At 41.6% G+C, this 19,444-nt stretch overlaps 1 protein-coding gene across 1 annotated transcript in view; it reads left to right on the top strand.

Moving 5' to 3' along the window:
* CCNY (cyclin Y) overlaps positions 1–4,107 on the top strand; it is a 228,643-nt gene extending 224,536 nt beyond the window's left edge. The window contains exons 9-10 of the mRNA XM_075316766.1: positions 364–526; positions 3,039–4,107. Coding sequence (XP_075172881.1) covers positions 364–526; positions 3,039–3,155 — 280 coding nt within the window. The 3' untranslated portion in view covers positions 3,156–4,107. The remainder of the gene's footprint in view (positions 1–363; positions 527–3,038) is intronic.
* The last annotated feature ends 15,337 nt before the right edge of the window (positions 4,108–19,444 follow it).

The raw sequence follows: 19,444 nt of genomic DNA, 5'->3' as shown, positions 1-19,444 counted from the left end.
AAGCGATCGTTCTACCAACGACTGTGTCACCCAACTACCCTATCCATAGAAAGGCTCAGCCAAGCGCTCCTGTGCTCCTAGCTGAGCGCTCCTGTGCTCCCTATGAGGAACGGGCTGTAAGACTCCGCTGGCAGCAGATTATCTTCCTACCAAATAAAAGGAATAGAGCTTGAAATTCCTTACTTTCTCTGAAATCATCTGTCGGGGATGAGTCAGAAGGCCATCCGCACATGCAGTTGGTCAGCCAATCTCGCCGAAATCAATGACGTTTATCTATTGTGTATGGAGGACTTTATTCTGACTTTGTACTATTATTTGTGATAGACTACAGCTTTTTTTATTTTCCTTTTCTACTACTTTTAGGAATGAGCTGGAGCGTCAGTTTCTAGAGTTGCTGCAGTTCAACATTAATGTTCCATCCAGTGTCTATGCCAAGTATTATTTTGACCTGCGCTCTTTGGCAGAAGGTAACAACCTCAGCTTTCCGCTGGAACCCCTCAGCCGGGACCGAGCTTGTAAACTAGAGGTAAGTGTCACTCTAGGTACTGGGAGGATATACCAAGCAAAAGGGAAGGGAAACCCTGTGTCTAGGAAAGGGGGAGATGGTGACTCTTGACCAAGCCTACCGCTGGTCCATGCGTTCTCTCACCGCCCTAGATAGGTTCCGCAGCTAAGCGCCAAGCTGGATACCTGGCCCTAGGTTGACCCTGATCTGGGCCTTAGGTAGGGAACAGATGGAATGAGCTTGCTAAAATATACACAGGCATAACACACAAGGGAAAACAACAAACAACTTATCTCCAGTTGACTCAGGGACAGGAACTGCAACAACCACCAAGTTTCTCCATATGTATGCAAGCCAACTGCTAGCACTGAAGACTTGATAAAGGCACATGAAATATTACCAGCACCTAATAGGAAGTGAAGGTATATAACGGAACAAGGGAAGTACTGATGAAAAGCAGCTAACAAGCTGATGAATGCCACAGGGTCCTAAAGGGAAAGGGATGAAAACCAACCAGAAATGATAGAAAGTTAGGGAGCAGTTTGCTCAGCCAAACACTGTGACCGTCTATAGCCGGACACCACAGGACTGTCTGTCACCCGTGACACACCCACGACAGTAAGATCATTTTCTTTAGATTTTTTTTCACTATTATTAAAGTGCATATATGTAAGTTTAAAAAAAATCCTCAGAAAATATAAGACTAACCTCCTTATTTTAGTAATATAATGTTTACAATGGTGGAAACTTGATGAATGTCCTTATCGTCAAAGGGCTCCATCAATCGCCTATGATGTCCACTGTGCTGGGAGTTCAGCGCTGCCTTTTTAATTTTTTTTTATTTTTAGGCATACAATGGAAGAGAAATATACCTAGCACTGAAGTAGTTCTTGGTGTATGTTCACACATCATGATTTTTTTGGGGCCATGGAAAATTCAGGTTATAGCTGGATTACCAAGTATAAATTGTACTTTTTTTATGTACGGAATTTTTTTATGTGCTTTTTGATCTCCATTGAGAAAAAAGTGCAGTACAAATGCTGAATGAATTGACATTGGTTAAAAAGAAAAAAAAAAATATGAAAAAATGCACCATGTGAATGAGATTTTAAAAATCTCATTAGTCTTTTTATTTTATTTCTGTAAAACGTGGTTTTTAGGTACAATATAGCAGCTAAAGAAAACGTATTAAAGATGCTAAATGTGATCAGCCCTTTAGGCTTCATTCAGACGGCCATTTTTCACAGATTAAACACGTGCCTATTATAATATTTGGGGCTGCTCACATTTGTGTATATTATTGCAGATGAGTCCTGAAAAATTAAAACTGGAGATGGCCTTTTTTGATCCGAGTCATGGATCACACTCACACAATCAAATCAATTTGGTCTATGAAAGTTGAATGGATGGAGTCCATGTGTAATCCAAGTGCTCTTCGTTTTTTATTGTTTAATGGGTTTTTCTTTTTCGGCAAATGTCTATTTTTTTATGTATGAAAAAAATGGATGTCAGAATAAAGACTAATTGAGAACTTCGGGTTACTTTAATTTTACTGTAGAGAAAAATAATATTCCAAGATTGGATTTTTCAGGTTGGGACTTTTCCCTGAAACTAATGTTCATGTTTTATCTAGAAGAAGATGATATAAAAGAAAAAAATCAAAGTCACAAATTCTAACATATCTAAACCTTAACACATGGGGATTAGAAATGTATTCATTAGGAACTCCATCATGAAAAATGTCCAATTTTAAAGAGGACCAACCACCAGGATTTTCATGTATAAACTAAAGCCAGTGCTATACTGGCAATATCATGCTGATTCTATACATACCCTTAGTTGTGAGATCGGATGTATAGCTTGAGAAATACAGGCAAGTAAAGTTTGTGAAATGCGCTGTTATTTGATTGATAGCAGCTACAGAATATCTAATAGGTGGGACGGGTTTTGAAAGTGATTCCCGCCCCTATCTGCCTGCCTGTCTTTCCTCCCCCTGTCTCTGTTATTACAGAGGGCGAGTGGAGGGAGGAAGGACAGGGGGGAGGAAGGACAGACAGAAGCAGGAATAACTAGCAAAACCTGACCCACCTATTAGATTTTCTGTAGCTGCTGTCAATCAAGTAACAGTGCATTTCATAAACTTTACTTGCCTATATTTCAGAAAATATACATCGATCTCACAACTAAAGGTATGTATAGAATCAGCATGATAGTGCCAGTATAGCACTGGCTTTAGGTTATATATGAAAATCCTGATGGGTGGTCCTCTTTAAAAGAATACTGGAACATCTTTTCTTAGCACGCTGCATTGTGTCATCCCTCGGTAACTCCTGTGGGAAAGGTCAAAGCATACAGGGACCAATTCAATGAATGTATTGATGAGTTGAATGGTTGATCTGTTTATACATTTCCAGGAGGAATAAAAGAGGAATGGCACAATGCACAGCTTTAACAAAATATGCTCCAGCATTGTTGTTTCCCAGTTAATAATATCTTCTGATTCATGGATTCTTTTATTTTCCATTTCTTTTAGGCCATTTCCCGTTTGTGCGAGGATAAGTACAAGGACTTCCGAAAACTGGCCAAGAGACGTTCTGCAAGTACTGATAACCTAACAGTCGTACGATGGTCTCCCGCCATTATATCCTAACGGCGGCTTCTCTCCAGACGCCTCCGTCTCATATACTGTTTTGTCCAAATATCGTTGTCCTTCGTCTTGGGAAATAAGACATTATATTATTATTATTTCTTTTTTTTTTTTATTCTGAAGCCTCCCTTACAGTGCCTCCCTGTCATGAAGATGGGACACATCTGTCACTTTCCGGAGACATTTAAGCCATTTCACAGCCACAACCTTCTTTCATGTATTTGGAAATTGATAAAGATGAAGAAAAGAGAAAAATCCAACAAATAACAAAATTGGGGAAAAAAATCAATTTCAATCAAATGCTGGAAAAATCCATAAACTGGCAATTTATTTTTCTTTTATTTATGAGAAAAAAAATAATCAGTGTTTTTACCTAAGTATATAATATTTTGTTTCCTATCGTCGTGTTCTGTTCACTTATCGAAAATAGACAGGAGGTCAAGATGATCAAAGCAAAGGCAATGGCACAGGTATACAAGGAGGCATTAATAAGGGCACTATCAATGGGGAAAATTCACCGGTCATCATCTATGACTATAAAGCTGGATTTAGACTGGCCAAACGTGGCCATGAAAGACTACTGATTGGCTACATACAAGCCGAAATACAGCGATAATTTAATAGCCTTTTTAACCAGGCCGCACTTCCATGTGCATGGAACGATTGTTAGCATGATTATGTGCACTTTGAATATCATTATTCTCGGCAGCACTTTTCCTGTTTACACAGGATTATGTGCTGCCGAGAATGATGATTTTTATTGACTGGCATCCTGATTGGACAGGAAGATTATTAGGAATCAAATGGTCCTAGGAACACTTGTGCAAATGCACCCTTATGTCACCGGCCACAGATTACATCCCCACATTCTTGGGTGCTGAAGACTCCTGCCATCATGTAGGTGTCACCCGTAAAGAGATTTTTCCATCTCCAAGATCCTATCTCAATATGTAGTAGGTGCAATAATAATATTAGCATATACCTCCAATTAGAAATGTAGTATAGTTCCCCTGATTAGTTATGTCACTTACCTCATTTGCAGGACATTGCAGCTTAGGTATCCATGGTTACAACCACAAGCAACTAACTGATTAACTAAGGCCAGCACACAAGCGAGTGACTTGCGCGAGTTTTGCCTCACATCACCCGGCACGGCCGCAGACTCTCCGGACACAATCATCTCAGCTGCATAGAAATACATGCAGCCGACCCGCTCCTGTCAGGAGAGTGTGCGGCTGTGCCGGGTAATGCGATGCGAGTCACTTGCTAATGTGACTCCGGCCTATCTGTCACTATATGAGTAGAAGTATCCATGGATACCTAAGCTGCAATGCCCTGCGCTTGAGGTAAGAGACATAACTAATCAGGAGAACTATACTACATTTATCATTGGAGGTATTTGCTAATATTATTATTATACGTACTACATATTGGGATAGGATCTTGGAGATGGGCATAACCCTGTAATTATCTGCTTGTATAACAGAAATGTAATGCATTGTGGCCTCACACTTGTTTCATTCTAGGTGTCATTCTCTAAAGGTGACCACACAACGTCAAACCTGCTGATTTCAGCCATCCAAAATGTGTGGTGTTGTCCTGACTGTCCACTATTAGTAAGGCTTTTTTCCTTAAAAGTGCTGTCTGCCTTTGGGGACTTATTTTTTTCCCCCGTATACTTTAATGCATGTATTTGGGTCTAAAAGTCATTTTTTGTAACTGGATTTCATTTAAAATGTAGCTTTTTTCTTCTTGTTTCCCTTCAAATTCTTCATTGATTTGGTCATAAGAGGCACTCCGTATTAGTGTTGAGCGGACCCGGACCCGAAAAATCTGGATCCGCGCGGTTTGAGCGGCAGATCCGAGTCCGAACCGAACGCGGGATTCCGGGTGCACGATCTGGATTCGGCAATTTTTTTTTCCTCTCCCTCTCCCTCTCCCAGTCCCTCTCCCCCTCCCTCTCCCTCTCCCTCTCCCCCTCCCCCTCCCCCTCCGGATTCCACTCCTCATTGACATATATTGGCCGCATTCCGGATCGGATCTCGGACTTCAGTGTCAACCCGACAGTGATCCTCCGGATTATTAGCAATCCGCTCAACTCTACTCAGTATGTGACAACACTTACATACTCTCCTGTCATATACAGAGCTCACTTATAAATTCTCAGTTGACTACTTCTGCAGCAGGCGATCTTTCCTATAAGAAGCTCACTTATGGATTCTCAGTTGACTCCTTCTGCAGCAGGCGATCTTTCCTATAAGAAGCTCACTTATGGATTCTCAGTTGACTCCTTCTGCAGCAGGCGATCTTTCCTATAAGAAGCTCACTTATGGATTCTCAGTTGACTCCTTCTGCAGCAGGAGATAGACAGTGCAATACAGAGGTCATATAAGAAAAAAGAAATACAAATACATGCATTTAAGTTATTTCAAAAAATGGGCAACCCATGTAAGGAAGCGTAAGTCTTCCCCGGTGAGAACATATGCGCGTAGAAGCAAAACCAAGCGTGCTGGAATAACTAAGAAACAACTGATTGATATTTTTTAGCAACTTGTTGTTACGTCTGACGTCACTTGAACGCACGATTCAAGATCTGTGAAGGAAAGTTCCGCTTTTGCACAAAATATTTGCTTTTAATTTTTAAGGGGTTGTCCAACTGATAAAAGAAAAGAATCAATACTCGCCCCTGCAGATCTCCCTATAGCATCCTCCCTGGTGTATACTGACAACACATACTCAGCCAATCAGTGAGGCGGATCACCACTGCAGACAGTCATTGGCTGCACATGCATTTCCAGACATTTTGGCGGACCATTAAATAGAGACCGGGTGCATCAGAATAGGAGCTGAGAGGGATTGGATAGGATGAGTATTGCTACTTGTCTCATTTTTTACCAGACTGACCCCTTTTATTGTATTATTTTAATGGCTGCATAGCCGTATTAATTCTTACTATTTTTCTGCAGACGCTTTGATTTTCTCACCTTGCATTTCTTAATTATACAGTATTAAAACAAATTTATTGTAACCCCTTAAGACCCATATCCAAGGGTCCTCAGAAACAGAAGGGGGCCCCTGAACAAGAACAGTATATGGGCTCTTTGCAGCCCAATATTTCACCCTTTATTTGCACCGTGACTGTTACTTTGGAGGTAGACGTGGTCCTCTTGGCTCTTGGGCCATGAGTTTTGCACCAGTGGTATATCCGCCCCTGCCATATCCACCTTCCAATATAGTCTACGAATAGTGTAGAACTCTATGTAAACAGTTGAGACATTGATCCTGATTTACAATGTGTAGTAAAGTCCCGGAATTCTGCAGGCTCCAGAGCTGAAATCTCCCAGCATTCCTTGTTGGGTCAATATATTCGAGTGACTTGCCATCTTTGCTTCTGGCCATATCTATAGTAATCCAATGTATTCTAGAAACAATAAGGTTTCCCCTGCAATAAAGGAGCTCAGCTCAGTCAGTGATGTGTTGTGATGAGTCTGACAACAAACTTGTTGACTGTTTCCAATAAGAATCACCAGATTTGTGAAAGGAGGACTGGACCATAATACAGATTGTAATTCCGAATCAGTACATGCACAGTATACAATTTCTCAGCTTGAACTGTGTTCAATGGGGAACATATCCCTTAGCCAGGACCAGTCACCAGCTCCCGTGTGGCCATTTTTTGTTTTTATGTAGACCCATTTCTCCCATGAGTCTTCTGTTAATTTATTTATTTTAAATCCACCATATGGTTCCAGAGATGGGGAAGTTTTTATTTTGTGCTAATTTTTACAAAGAGGCGTGGTTTACTAGAACTACCTAAGGACACACCCCTGAGGATCAAGTGAGCCACGCCTCTGAGTATCCTGTGAGCCACGCCCCTGAGGATCCCATGAGCCATGCCCCTTGTAAAGGTTATAAAAATTAGCACTAAATAAAAAGGCCCGTTTCTCTAGAGCCAAATGTGGGATTTAAAGGACAATAGCATACTCGGGGAACAATGGGAATAAAATAAGAGCAAAACCTGGCCACTTTTGACCTTGAGACAGGTCAACTTTAAAGAAATCTGTCCTTGTATACGTCAGTGTTTCCTTATTGTGAAAGAGAAGCACATTTATTTTAAAGATGTGTGTGGTGTATTCTATCTGACCTCCAAGGTGCCACAATAGCCTATAAATTATACAATATAAAATGATTTATAGCTGTTATTAAAAGGGTTTTCTGGTAGAAGACTCTTTTTTTATGTACTACCCTAGTTTAGAATTTTGAGCTAAAGGTGCAGTCTCATCCCAGACATTTATGATATATCATATGGATATTTCCTAAATGTCTGACAGACGCTGGTCCCACCCTTGAGGGGTGCACCGATCTCCAGAGCTCACAGCCCATCTCACTGGAATTCTAAAAGTACCAGTGCAAACCTTAATTATAACAGTTATATATTATTTTATTTAGCGGGAATTTTTCAAAATTTGCATGGATTCGAATGCATAACAATAACTAAAATGTGTGAATATTAAAAAAAAATCTTATTGAGTTGTGAGGCGCCCCTGTTATACACTTAATTGCCTCTAGAGGGGGGTAAAACACAAATACTCTATACATAATCATTCTAAGTCAATTCTTCATATCATAGTGCTGAACCAAAAGTGCATTGGGAAATTGTGGATCATTCCTGAGGTTATAAATATATGTATATATCTATATAAATACACATTTACTATTTATATTGTGGATGTGCTATGCGTGTGTCTGTGTGAGCGGGAGAGCGTGTGTAAGATTTAGTGCGTTCTTTTTTTTTTTTGCCTGCACTTGAAAAATTCTGTGAAATATTTCTTTTTTATTTTTTTTGTCATTTTTGCCTCTAGTTTTTGAAAATGTTTTTTCTGTGAAGACATGAGTTAATGGTTTAAACATGAGAAAAATGCCTATTTTTCAATACTTTTATTCTGTATATTATTATTATGCGTTAATTCCTTTGCAAGGGCAACTGGGTCCAATTTGCAAGCAATATTTCTAACTTGTATGTGTTTACCTTATCGCGGCATAAATTGGTTTGTACATTGTATATACTATATATATATATATTGCAAAAAATGCAAAAAAAATCCAGCTAGTGACCTTCTCTAGTATTTAAAAATGGCAGAGGTTACATTATTGGGCTCATAGTGATGAATTGCTGTCACTTAACTTTTTCTATAAATGAGTTAAAAAAACAAACAAAAAAATTAAAAACGTTTTAGCAATTCATTTCATTCTGCCTTGGTCTGGAGTCCAGTCTGGCACTCCATGGCTGCAAGTCTTCAGTTCTGCACCTAGAATCCTTGGCACTTTTGAAGATTATTAAACTGATTTGTCCTCTACTTAGACAACCCCTACTTATTCCCTTGTTCACCCCCATAGAAATAAAGAAGCCTATACTCCTCTCCAGTGCCGCCATAGTTCTGCAGGAATTTGCGCTCGCAGTGCTCATGTGACATTGTTATGACATCCCGAGACTCATGTGACATTGTTATGACATCCAGGGACTCATGTGACATTGTTATGACATCCCAGGATCATGTGACATTGTTATGACATCCCGGGGCTCATGTAACATTATGATATCCCGGGGCTCATGTGACATTATGACATCCCGGGGCTCATGTGACATTATGACATCCCGGGGCTCATGTGACATTGTTATGACATCCTGGGGCTCATGTGACATCGTTATGACATCCCAGAGGATCATGTGACATTGTCATGACATCCCGGGGCTCATGTGACATTGTTATGACATCATGGGGCTCATGTGACATCGTTATGACATCCCAGGGGATCTTGTGACATTGTCATGACATCCTGCGGCTCATGTGACATTGTTATGACATCATGGGGCTCATGTGACATAGTTATGACATCCCAGGGGCTCATGTGACATTGTCATGACATCCCGGGGCTCATGTGACATTGTTATGACATCATGGGGCTCATGTGACATTATGACATCCCAGGGGGTCATGTGACATTGTCATGATATCCCAGGTCTCATGTGACATTATTATGACATCCCAGGTCTCATGTGACATTATTAGGACATCCCGGGGCTCATGTGACATTGTTATGACATCCCGGGGCACATGTAACATTGTTATGACATCCCGGGGCTCATGTGACATTATGACATCCCAGGTCTCATGTGACATTATTATGACATCCCGGGGCTCATGTGACATTATTATGACATCCCGGGGCTCATGTGCCATTCTTATGATATGCTAGCCCCACACCCAATCAGCTCCAGATTCGCTCTCCCCACTTTTCGACATGGAAGTAATTATCAGGAAGTGAGCAGCAGCTGCAGCTCTTACTTCCTTTTAATTACTTAACTGTGTTAAGGCGAGGAGAAGGAAGCTGGCGCCGATTGGGCGCAAGGGCTCGTGTGTCATAATAATGTCACATGAGCCCCGGGAGCACGAGTTTCTGCGGAACTGTGCCAGCACTGGAGGTGAGTATAGGCATTTTTTAGTTTTATGAGGGCATGCATGTAGATAGAGAAGGAAAGAGTTAAGTAGTTGACAACCCCTTCAAGCCCACCATACATATTAGATGACTGTTAGCCGAATCATGGTTTGGAGGATTGTTTGGCCAGTAGCCATCTTGGCCGGCTCTCCCATACTCTGGATCGCTGATCCAGCATGTTTGGCACTGGTTTATCTCTGGGAGAACAAAAAGTTTGGCAGTCCGAAATCGGACATGCCATATCCTTAATCTCCCCCTCCTCCTCTGACAATGAATTGTCTGGAGCCCTTCTAGATATTCAATTGTCGTCAGAATCCGTCAACATCACCAATATCCTAGTACTTAATATGCGCCAGAGATACTCAGGATGTTGGGCCAAAGGTGCCAGGAGCAGAAGTGAAGACTGGCAGCCATTGAGGGCCATTCTGAACGCTGGACCAAGGCAGCACAAATCAAATTTACTCATCTCTGAAATGTTCCTACACCACTGTACAATACCTTTTCAATTTTATGTTGTACATATGGATTTAATTTCCTTTTTTTTGGTTATATAATTATACGATTACATAATGTAAAAAGGTATTAATCCCTTAAAATCTCATTTTACAGCAGTCACTCAAAGGCGCTTGCCTTATGCTAATTCTTGCTTAGCTCAATTGGTCCTGAGGCACTATGTGATCATGGCCACGGCGTTTGTGCATCAGAACTGGTGGCCTCAGCAAGCACATGCTTGTTCTCCATCAAACAGATCAGGGGGTGCTATAATTGGCATAGGGCACAGGCTTGTGAATGGTGGCTGGGGTGGCAATCATTGGGTAAAGTAGCCGCCACTAAATCAGAATGCTAGGAGTGTCTCATAGATGCTCCTTCTTAAAGTGATCTGTCGTTTGACAGATTCCCTTTAAAATTTGTTAGCATTGCAGTTGTCATTTATATGTATGAACCTGTTAATATCGGAAGAGCTGAGCAAGTTGATATTTAGTTTAATGGAAAAGATTCAGTATAAATTGAAATATATTAATTTTTATTCCATGCTACCTCTAGTTTTAGAACTCCAGAGGGCGGAGCAACCTAATGATTGACAACCTTCTAAGTGATCATTTGGATGAAGCAGTCAGTCACTTAGTAGAGGTACCATCTGGACTCTGAATTTGACAGGCATTAAGGTAATCTGTCACCAGGTTTTTGCTACCTCTTCTGAGAGCAGTATGATGTAGACAAAGAGGTCCTGAGTTCAATGATGTATCACCTAGATTACTGTGCGCAGCCGTTCTGACACAGTGAAACATTTTAGGCTTTGTATATAGCAGTTCTGAGAGCTGCCCCCTGCCCACACCAGACTCAGTGCACATTTCCATAGACAGAAGCTGATAATCACAGAAGGGAGCTGCTGAGACCCACTAATGACAAAGATAAGAGGCTTATGCTAACATTGCAGGTAACCAAAAAAAGACTGTGCGATTACAGACGCAGGGCGGAATATTCTATTTTAATTCTTGCAGAATGCTGTCTTTAGATTACATTGCAGAAACCTGGTGACAGAGTCCCTTTAATTCCACATTATAAGGCTACTGCTAGTCACAATTTTTCAATTTGTTATATTCTTCTTACATTTAGTAGTGTTTATCTCTACTTTCTGAGTAAAAATTACTAATTTATTAAATATTCCTGTTTGGATTTTGTATGTGTGTTTTGGAATTTACAGTATGATAAATCCTTCAGAATCACTCACACTAGAAAAGCTTTGCACTACTTTGTAAGGCAACCACTTCATTACTCCATGGTGGTTAGATAGGGCAGGGCGGACCTTGTCAGCCAACACTCAAATGTAGACCGTCTTTGAAAGTCTTTACAAGACCCCCCATGACGTTGATAGACCTAGTATATAGGCCTAATGTAACATCATGGCATCATGGTGGTTAGTCACAAGATGAGCCAGTTGAGTGTACGACCAGGAGGTTTGGGCTGCTCTGGTTCATCTGCCACGGAATACTGAGTGCTGTACTAGGGTAGTACAAATCTGTTTACTCATCTAAAGGGCCACAGGCAGAATAGATAGCTGTCGGCTTAATTACTGTTTGGCTAACTGCTATCTCTCCCGATTCCTCCATACACAGAAGCGCTCGATCTGCCGAGCGCTCCGGTGTTCTCTATGAGAGATGCTGCCGGACTCCTCTGGCGGCTTGTGTAGTCTCCCAACACCTTCTGTCGGCTGAGCCCGACATTATCAGCAGGTTCAGCCAATGTTGGTCTATATGTTACCTAAACAAGTCCGAGCAGAGTTTATATATGTATATAAATATATATTTATTTTTTTTGGTGGGTGGGGATTATGATTTATATTGTTCGGAACCTTTTGGCATTAATTCTGAGCAACCATTTTGATTTAGACATGTCTCTTCATTAATATTATGGTCCTCCAAAAGTGATTTGAAGAAATTAAATCACTCGTAGTACAGAATAAATCTATTACAACATTCTCAATTTATTTGGTAAAAATGTTTCAGATATATCATTGTTTGACAGACTAAATATATTTTAGCTTTGCCCTTTTACTCTTTGTATTCTTTGTGCATGTGCTTCCAATTCTGAGAAAACATTTCTTAAAAATTTTTATATTGACTGAAATGTAAAAAGTTGAATGTTTTTATAAGAAATTTAGATTAAATAATGGGAAAATAAAGAATGTAAGGGAGAGATCACTTTTGGGTTTATTGTGCTTTGTATGTGGACAAGAAAGAGATAATAGTGATATACTGTCATTGTGATTAAAGCATGTTTGTGTATACTCACACTTACCGTATTTTTCGGACTATAAGACACACCGGACCATAAGAGGTTTAAGGGGTACTTTGCACGCTGCGACATCGCTACTGCGATATCGTCGGGGTCAAATCGAAAGTGACGCACATCCGGCGCCAGTAACAACGTCGCAACGTGTAAAGCCTAGATGCGCCGATAAACGATCGCAAAAGCGTCGTAAATCGGTGATCTGTGTAGCGTCGGACATTTTCATAATGTCGCACCAATAGGAGATACGATGTTGTTCCTCGTTCCTGCGGCAGCATACATCGCTGTGTGTGAAGCCGCAAGAGCGAGGAACATCTCCTTACCTGCCTCCACCGGCTATGCGGAAGGAAGGAGGTGGGCGGGATGTTTACGTCCCGCTCATCTCCGCCCCTCCGCTTCTATTATCCGCCTGCCGTGTGACGTCGCTGTGACGCTGCACGACCCGTCCCCTTAGGAAGGAGGCGGGTCGCCAGCCAGAGGGACGTCGCAGGGCAGGTAAGTGCGTGTGAAGCTTCCGTAGCGATAATGTTCGCTACGGCAGCTATCACAAGATATCGCATGTGCGACGGGGGCAGGTACTATCGTGCTCGGCATCGCAAGCATAGGTTAGCGATGGCGCAGCGTGCAAAGTACCCCTTAGAGGAGGAAAATAGGGAAAACATTTTTGAAGAAAAAAATGTGGTAAAATATTTAATAATGCTGACACTGTTAGGGGGATCTACTGCTGCTGACACTGTTATGGGGGGGATCTGCTGCCGACACTGTTATTAGGAGGGGTCTGCTGACCCACTTTTATGGGGATGGTTGGCTGACACATTTATAGCGGAGATCTTCTGCTGGAGGGCCACAGATTGTGCATCATTTTTGTATGTACAGCATTTTTGCACAACCTGGGTGGCTCTGTAGTTGTTGCAAAACCACAGCTCCCATCAACCCAACTTGTCCAAGTATGATGGGAGTTGTTTTGCAACAGCTGCAGGGCCACTTTGATAGGTGGCCCTGCAGTAGAAGTTGCCTATGTTAAAGGGAATCTGTCAGGTGATTTTTTTTTTTTTTTTTTTTTAGTACCATACTAATGGTATCCTGAATAGGGCTTGGGCAGCTCTATTAGGATATGTAACTTTTATTGCTCTACCTTTTCCAGTTTTCTTGCTTTAAGTTCTGGTAAATTCAGTGTTGCATGCCAGCTAGTCAAGCGGATGTAAATCCAAAATCAATATTTACTGCTCCCCATACCCATAATCTTGTTCACCTCTTGGCGCCAGCTCCAGGGATAGTAAATCCAAAATGAATATTCACTGCTCACCATGCCCATAATGCCGCCCATTTCTTGGTGCCAGCTTTGGTGATAGTACATGACTGAGAAGATTTTTTGTTATCTCTGACCTTAATGCCGAAGGGCGAGTGGGATTATGTGCATGGGGAGTAGTGAATATTCATTTTGGATTTACTATCACTGTCGCCGACTCTGAGAGGTAGGCTGGATTATGGGCTTGGGGAGCAGTGAATATTAATTTTTGATGAACATCTGCTTGACTAGCTGGCACGTGACACTGTATTTACCACGGCTCACAGTAAGACAACCGGAGAATGTAGAGCAATAAAACTCACATACTCCACTCCTGCCTCCCTTCCTTCAAATCGTCAACCCCCTCCTTCCAGCCCAGGGCCCACAGCATTGCCCCACTCCTGCCACCACCAGCTTCCTGCAGAGGTGACCCTGTCTTTACCTCCTGTGACACCACTGCCGCCCTCCCGCCCAAAGAGCCAGTAAGCAACATTCGCACTATAAGACGCATCCTCATTTGCTCCCAAATTTTGGGGGAAAAAAGTGCATTTTCCAGTCCGAAAAATACGGTAATCTACAACTGATTTTTTTTTTTTTTCTAAAAAGTCTTATTTTTTCAATGATTGTTTGCCCACAGTTTTTAGCATATCATGGAAACGGAAACTACCCTTAAATGTACAGCTCTTACAAACTATTTTATGTTCTAATTTTTTTTTTTTACAAGCCACCAGGGCATTACCATGACGGGGTGGGGGTGGGGGGGTTGTCTCAAGAGGAATCTTCAGCAGCACATCACTCCCGGGTCCCCTGGCTTTCTGATTTTTCCAGTGGTGGTGTGATCCTGAGGATTGACTGTTCAGCTTAGCAGCATGGTTGCAATGCTGGTTCAAATTGTGCTCCCTCCAAGACAACTAGTAGGGGAGGACTTCCCTCTGCAGCATAAAAGAATTACATCGGACTGAAGCTGGTCAAACCTTGAGGAATCTTGGGCGGTGGCATGTAGACTGTAAAGCATACAGCCTGCTTGTGCCGCGCGATCCTTGCCTAGGTATTGCCAAGGCTGATCTAATTCAGTTCTTGAGAATGAAAGGATTTTTAAAAATTTGCAATTTTACCTACTTATGAACTTAAGATAATGCCTTTAAGGAGAATTTTTTACTGATGCATAAAACGGATCTGTTACTAGATTTCACAGTAAGAACTGCATACGGTACATTACTAAAGAAATCTTTTGATGGCTGCATATGGCTCCCAGACAAATCTTTAATAAAAAAATATGTATTTTACAGTTTGTAAGATGCACTCTTTTCCCTCAAAACTGGGGGGAAATTGGGGGTGCATCTTACAAACCGCATATGGTTTACCGGGGCGGCAGTGCTGGCGCAGGGTCGGCGATACTGTGGGCTGTGGGTGTCGCAGTGGCGAGTACCATTGATCTGCCGGCAGACTGCTGGCTGCTTTCAATCTCCCGCAGTTGACAAGATTGACTTCAAGAAAATGGCCACGGAGGCGGCATGTGTGCAGATATGACTCTGCAGCCATTTTCTTGAAGTCCATCGCGTCAATCTACACATGCGCCGCACCATTTTCTTGAAATCAATCTCGTCAACTGTGAGAGTTTCAAAGCAGCCAGCCGGCAGATCAATGCAGCCTGCTGCCGTGACACCCCACGAGCCCACAGCAGTATTGCCGACCCTCTGCACACTGAACCCTTTTGAGCCAAGACACCCCCTCCTCCGTCCCCGAAGCATCACCTACTCCGCCTCCTGGGACCTTCTGAGCCGCTCCACCACCGCCACTCCCACCTGGTGAGTATGGCTCTCACGTAATTACATTTTAAAATATGTGGCGTTCATGGATCTCTCAGTAAAAAAAGGTTTCCGACCCCTCTCTTAGACCTAAAGAGGCTGGTGCACTTACAATGAAGATCCAGGTCATACTGGCCATATAATTTTTTTTAATTTTTTTTAGATTTTATTTTCTGATATTGAATTGAGTTCAGGGCTAATATAATTTCAATAACAGGTGGAAAACATTAACAAAAGTATTCAGGTCTAAAGGACGCTTTATACGCAGCGACATCGCTAACGAGATATTGCTGGGGTCACGGAATTTGTGACGCACATCCGGCCTCGTTAGCAACGTCGTTGCGTGTGACACCTACGAGCGACCGCTAACGATCAAAAATACTCACCTAATCGTTGATCGTTGACACGTCGTTCCTTTCCCAAATATTGTTGCTGGTGCTGGATGCAGATTGTTCGTCATTCCTGAGGCAGCACACATCGCTACGTGTGACACCCCGGGAACGACGAACAGCAGCGTTCCTACGTCCTCCGGCAACGATGTGGGCGTATCGTTAATGCGGCTGGTCTCCGCCCCTCCGCTTCTATTGGCGGTCCACTGTGTGACGTCGCGGTGACGGCGCACAAACCTCCCCCTTAAAAAAGAGGTGGTTCGCCGCTCACAGCGACGTCGCTAGGAGGGTAAGTATGTGTGACGCGTACCGGCAATATTGTGCGCCACGGGCAGCGATTTGCCCTTGACGCACAAACGACGAGGACGGGTGCTTTCATGAGCGACATCGCTAGCAATGTCGCTGCGTGTAAAGCGGCCTTTAGAAATATATTTAATTATCTTGGTGAATTCTGCTGACAAATCTGCTTTATAGGATCATTACCCCATTAGAAAACATACTAACATTTTATGACTTAATGTTTTTTTTTTATTTGTAGAAATTAGCTTAAAAAAGTAAAAAGTAGTTATTTTAATTCTCCCCTCCCAACTATTCCCCTATTTAATGATTACGTGTCACTTACCATAAAAATATATTTTATTTAGCCTTTTCGACATTTCATTGTTATCCTGAATATGGCTTTTTTTTGTTTTGTTCCTGCGCCTCCTTGTTCTAAGGTATGGTGCCCCCTCTTTATTTTTTGCTCCACTTACATAAATGTAGTCTTAGCTAAGACAGCACGATCCTCAAGAAGATACTTATAGAGAAGAATTGAGGATGATGGCTAACAAGACTAGATGTACATACAGAGTAAACCTTTTTACCCTTTGTTTCAACAACCGTTTTTAATAATTTTGAAACAATATTTGTGCAAAACCCACACACTTTAATGTTTTTACTAAATATTAATTCAATTAAGCCAAGCTTCAATCGTAGACATATTCCATAGAAAAATATGATGGTGTTTTCAGAAGAAAATTAGTGTTTACTTCCATTTCTAGATAGGTAAGGATGGTTGACCTCGGGGAGATCCTATACCATGTTTTGGTATAGGCGGTTTCCTTGACTGGAGACTGCCCTTCCCGTGGTTGTTCCTTCCCGGTGAAAGACCTCGCTGGTTTCCTGCCAGCGTTGAGAAACATGTGATGGTGTCTCCGCGGCATTCTTGTTTTGCATACTTCCATTTCTAGAGCGCCCTTTTAATAGCAGGAGCTGCTCCATGCATAGGAAATTCTGTTATTACATCTTTCTTATTTTCTAGCCGCAGACTAGACTAAGGGTGGCTTTACATGCTACGATATCAGTACTGATATCGCTAGCATGCGACCCGCCCCCATCGTTTGTGCGAAATGGGCATATCGCTGCCCATCGCGCACACAATCGCGCACCCGCGTCACACATACTTACCTGCATAGCGACGTCGCTGTGACCGGCGTACCGACTCCTTTCTAAGGGGTGGTCCGTTCGGTGTCAGAGCGACGTCACTAAGCGGCCGCCCAATGAAAGCGGAGGGGCGGAGAAGAGCGGGACGAACATCCTGCCCATCTCCTTCCTTCCGCATTGTGGCCGGCGGCAGGTAAGGAGATGTTCCTCGTTCCTACGGGGGTCACACACAGCGATGTGCACTGCCACAGGAACGAGGAACAACGGCAAAGCGATAGTATCGATAATTGGGAGCGGACCCCCATGTCAACGAGGAGCGATTTTGGACGTTTTTGCAACGATCCAAAATCGCTCCTTGGAGTCACACCCCCAACGAGATCGCTGTAGCAAAATCGTAGCGTGTAAAGCCCGCTTAATAGCAAAAAGTGACTGCTGCTTACATTATAATATATATATCTATCAATTCTGTAATGTAACAGACTTCTCCAAACTTACTTGCTCGTTTGTATAGGTGATCAAAGTTTTCCAATTTACCGTCATTAATTAAAAAGGTCAACAATTGAAGGAGATTTTGACATTTAGCTGCACAGAGGTGACTGCTTTTATCCCGCTTCAGATTAAAATGAAGCATTTGTGATGATGAAAGTGTTACAATAGTAGATTAACATAGTTGTGATCCATAAGGCGGCTGCTATTAATGTGTGCCAAGGAACGCCTTTTTTAAGTTGTAATACTTTTCAATATGATAACTCTGTGTGAATTACTGGTTTATTTGTTGTAATATATCTAATTAAATGCTGATCTGCTTACATACTGTAAGAGTCAGTGACTGTTGTAACTAGGTGAATCAGTATGTTTGAAAAACTTTTAAGCAAGGAATATTACAATGTAATCTGTCTTTCATTCTGATGGGTAAAACCTTAAGCACGTAATCAGTAGATGTTTAAATGGGTTGTCTCATGAGATATACTACCTGTTGTCGTGGGTACTTCCCATTGCAGGTCAAATGTAGTATTACTTGGCAGCCATTCAGATGTTGAGATGTTTAAAAATAGAGCAACTCTCATTGAGCGGTTCTTCAGACTGGATTATAAGGGGGGCAGTCAGGTAAAAAACCACCAATGGATAAGGTATTTTATTTTTTTTTAAAACAACCCCTTTAAAGCCAAGAACACAATTTTGTACCAAGTAAAATGATCTCTATCCAAGCATTTCTAGGGTGTCTTATGATAATACTATGTAGTTTAATTTTTTTGCCAAGTACGTCACTCAGGTCAAAGGATTGGGATATTTATGACAATAAGTCAACCATTTAGAATATCTAGAAGTGTTAGATATGTGACCTAGAAGATAGAGAATGCAGGGTGTTAACCTATCTTATTTTTCCAAATGTAAAGGGTATGGTTGACCCCCATAGCGGTGCCATAAGGTTAGAGAATTGAAAGACCTCAGCTTCCCTTGGATGGTTGTCATTATATAGCTGCCTATAGTAATTGTTAAATGCCAACTTCAAAGCCATTTAAACACATGCCTTTTGCTACTATTCCTATTTTAAACATGTTAAAGTAGTCCATACTAACAGGCTGGTAAGTACATTGGCCCTTAAATCCCAACAGTAGTGAACTTGAGCCATGTTCTGTTTACAAAACATGAATAAAATAATTGGGACAAGATAAAGTTAAGCTTTATTCTTTCTGTTAAATTAGCAGTCTATTAAGAAGCCTTCTTTGCAGTGGATTCTACCTCTGTATTCAGATCTCTTGTTCTTTTCCTTAGTATTCAGTTTATTCCTCAATATTTCATATGTCTCTTGCACTAAACAATAAACTTTTGCTGTGGGGGTTTAATTTTTCAGTTTATCATTATTTTTTTAAATCTTGTAATGAGAGAAGGTATTGCTGCTTTTGTTTTATACTTGTTCTGATTTTGCCAAAAAAATGTACAGTAACTGAATTACACTTAGTGACTGTCAATTGTTTGCAAGTTCCATACAATGTTAATAAAGCTGGATTTGTAAGAAAAGTATAGTGTGGTGGTATTATTCACAGATAACATCCAAGACAGGTGGAGGTGGGAAAGTTCAAGACCCAGAACTAG

Source organism: Anomaloglossus baeobatrachus, chromosome 6 (genome assembly GCF_048569485.1).
Source record: "Anomaloglossus baeobatrachus isolate aAnoBae1 chromosome 6, aAnoBae1.hap1, whole genome shotgun sequence".
Taxonomy (NCBI): Eukaryota; Metazoa; Chordata; class Amphibia; order Anura; family Aromobatidae; genus Anomaloglossus; species Anomaloglossus baeobatrachus.
This window is presented reverse-complemented; position numbering and strand designations above follow the sequence as displayed.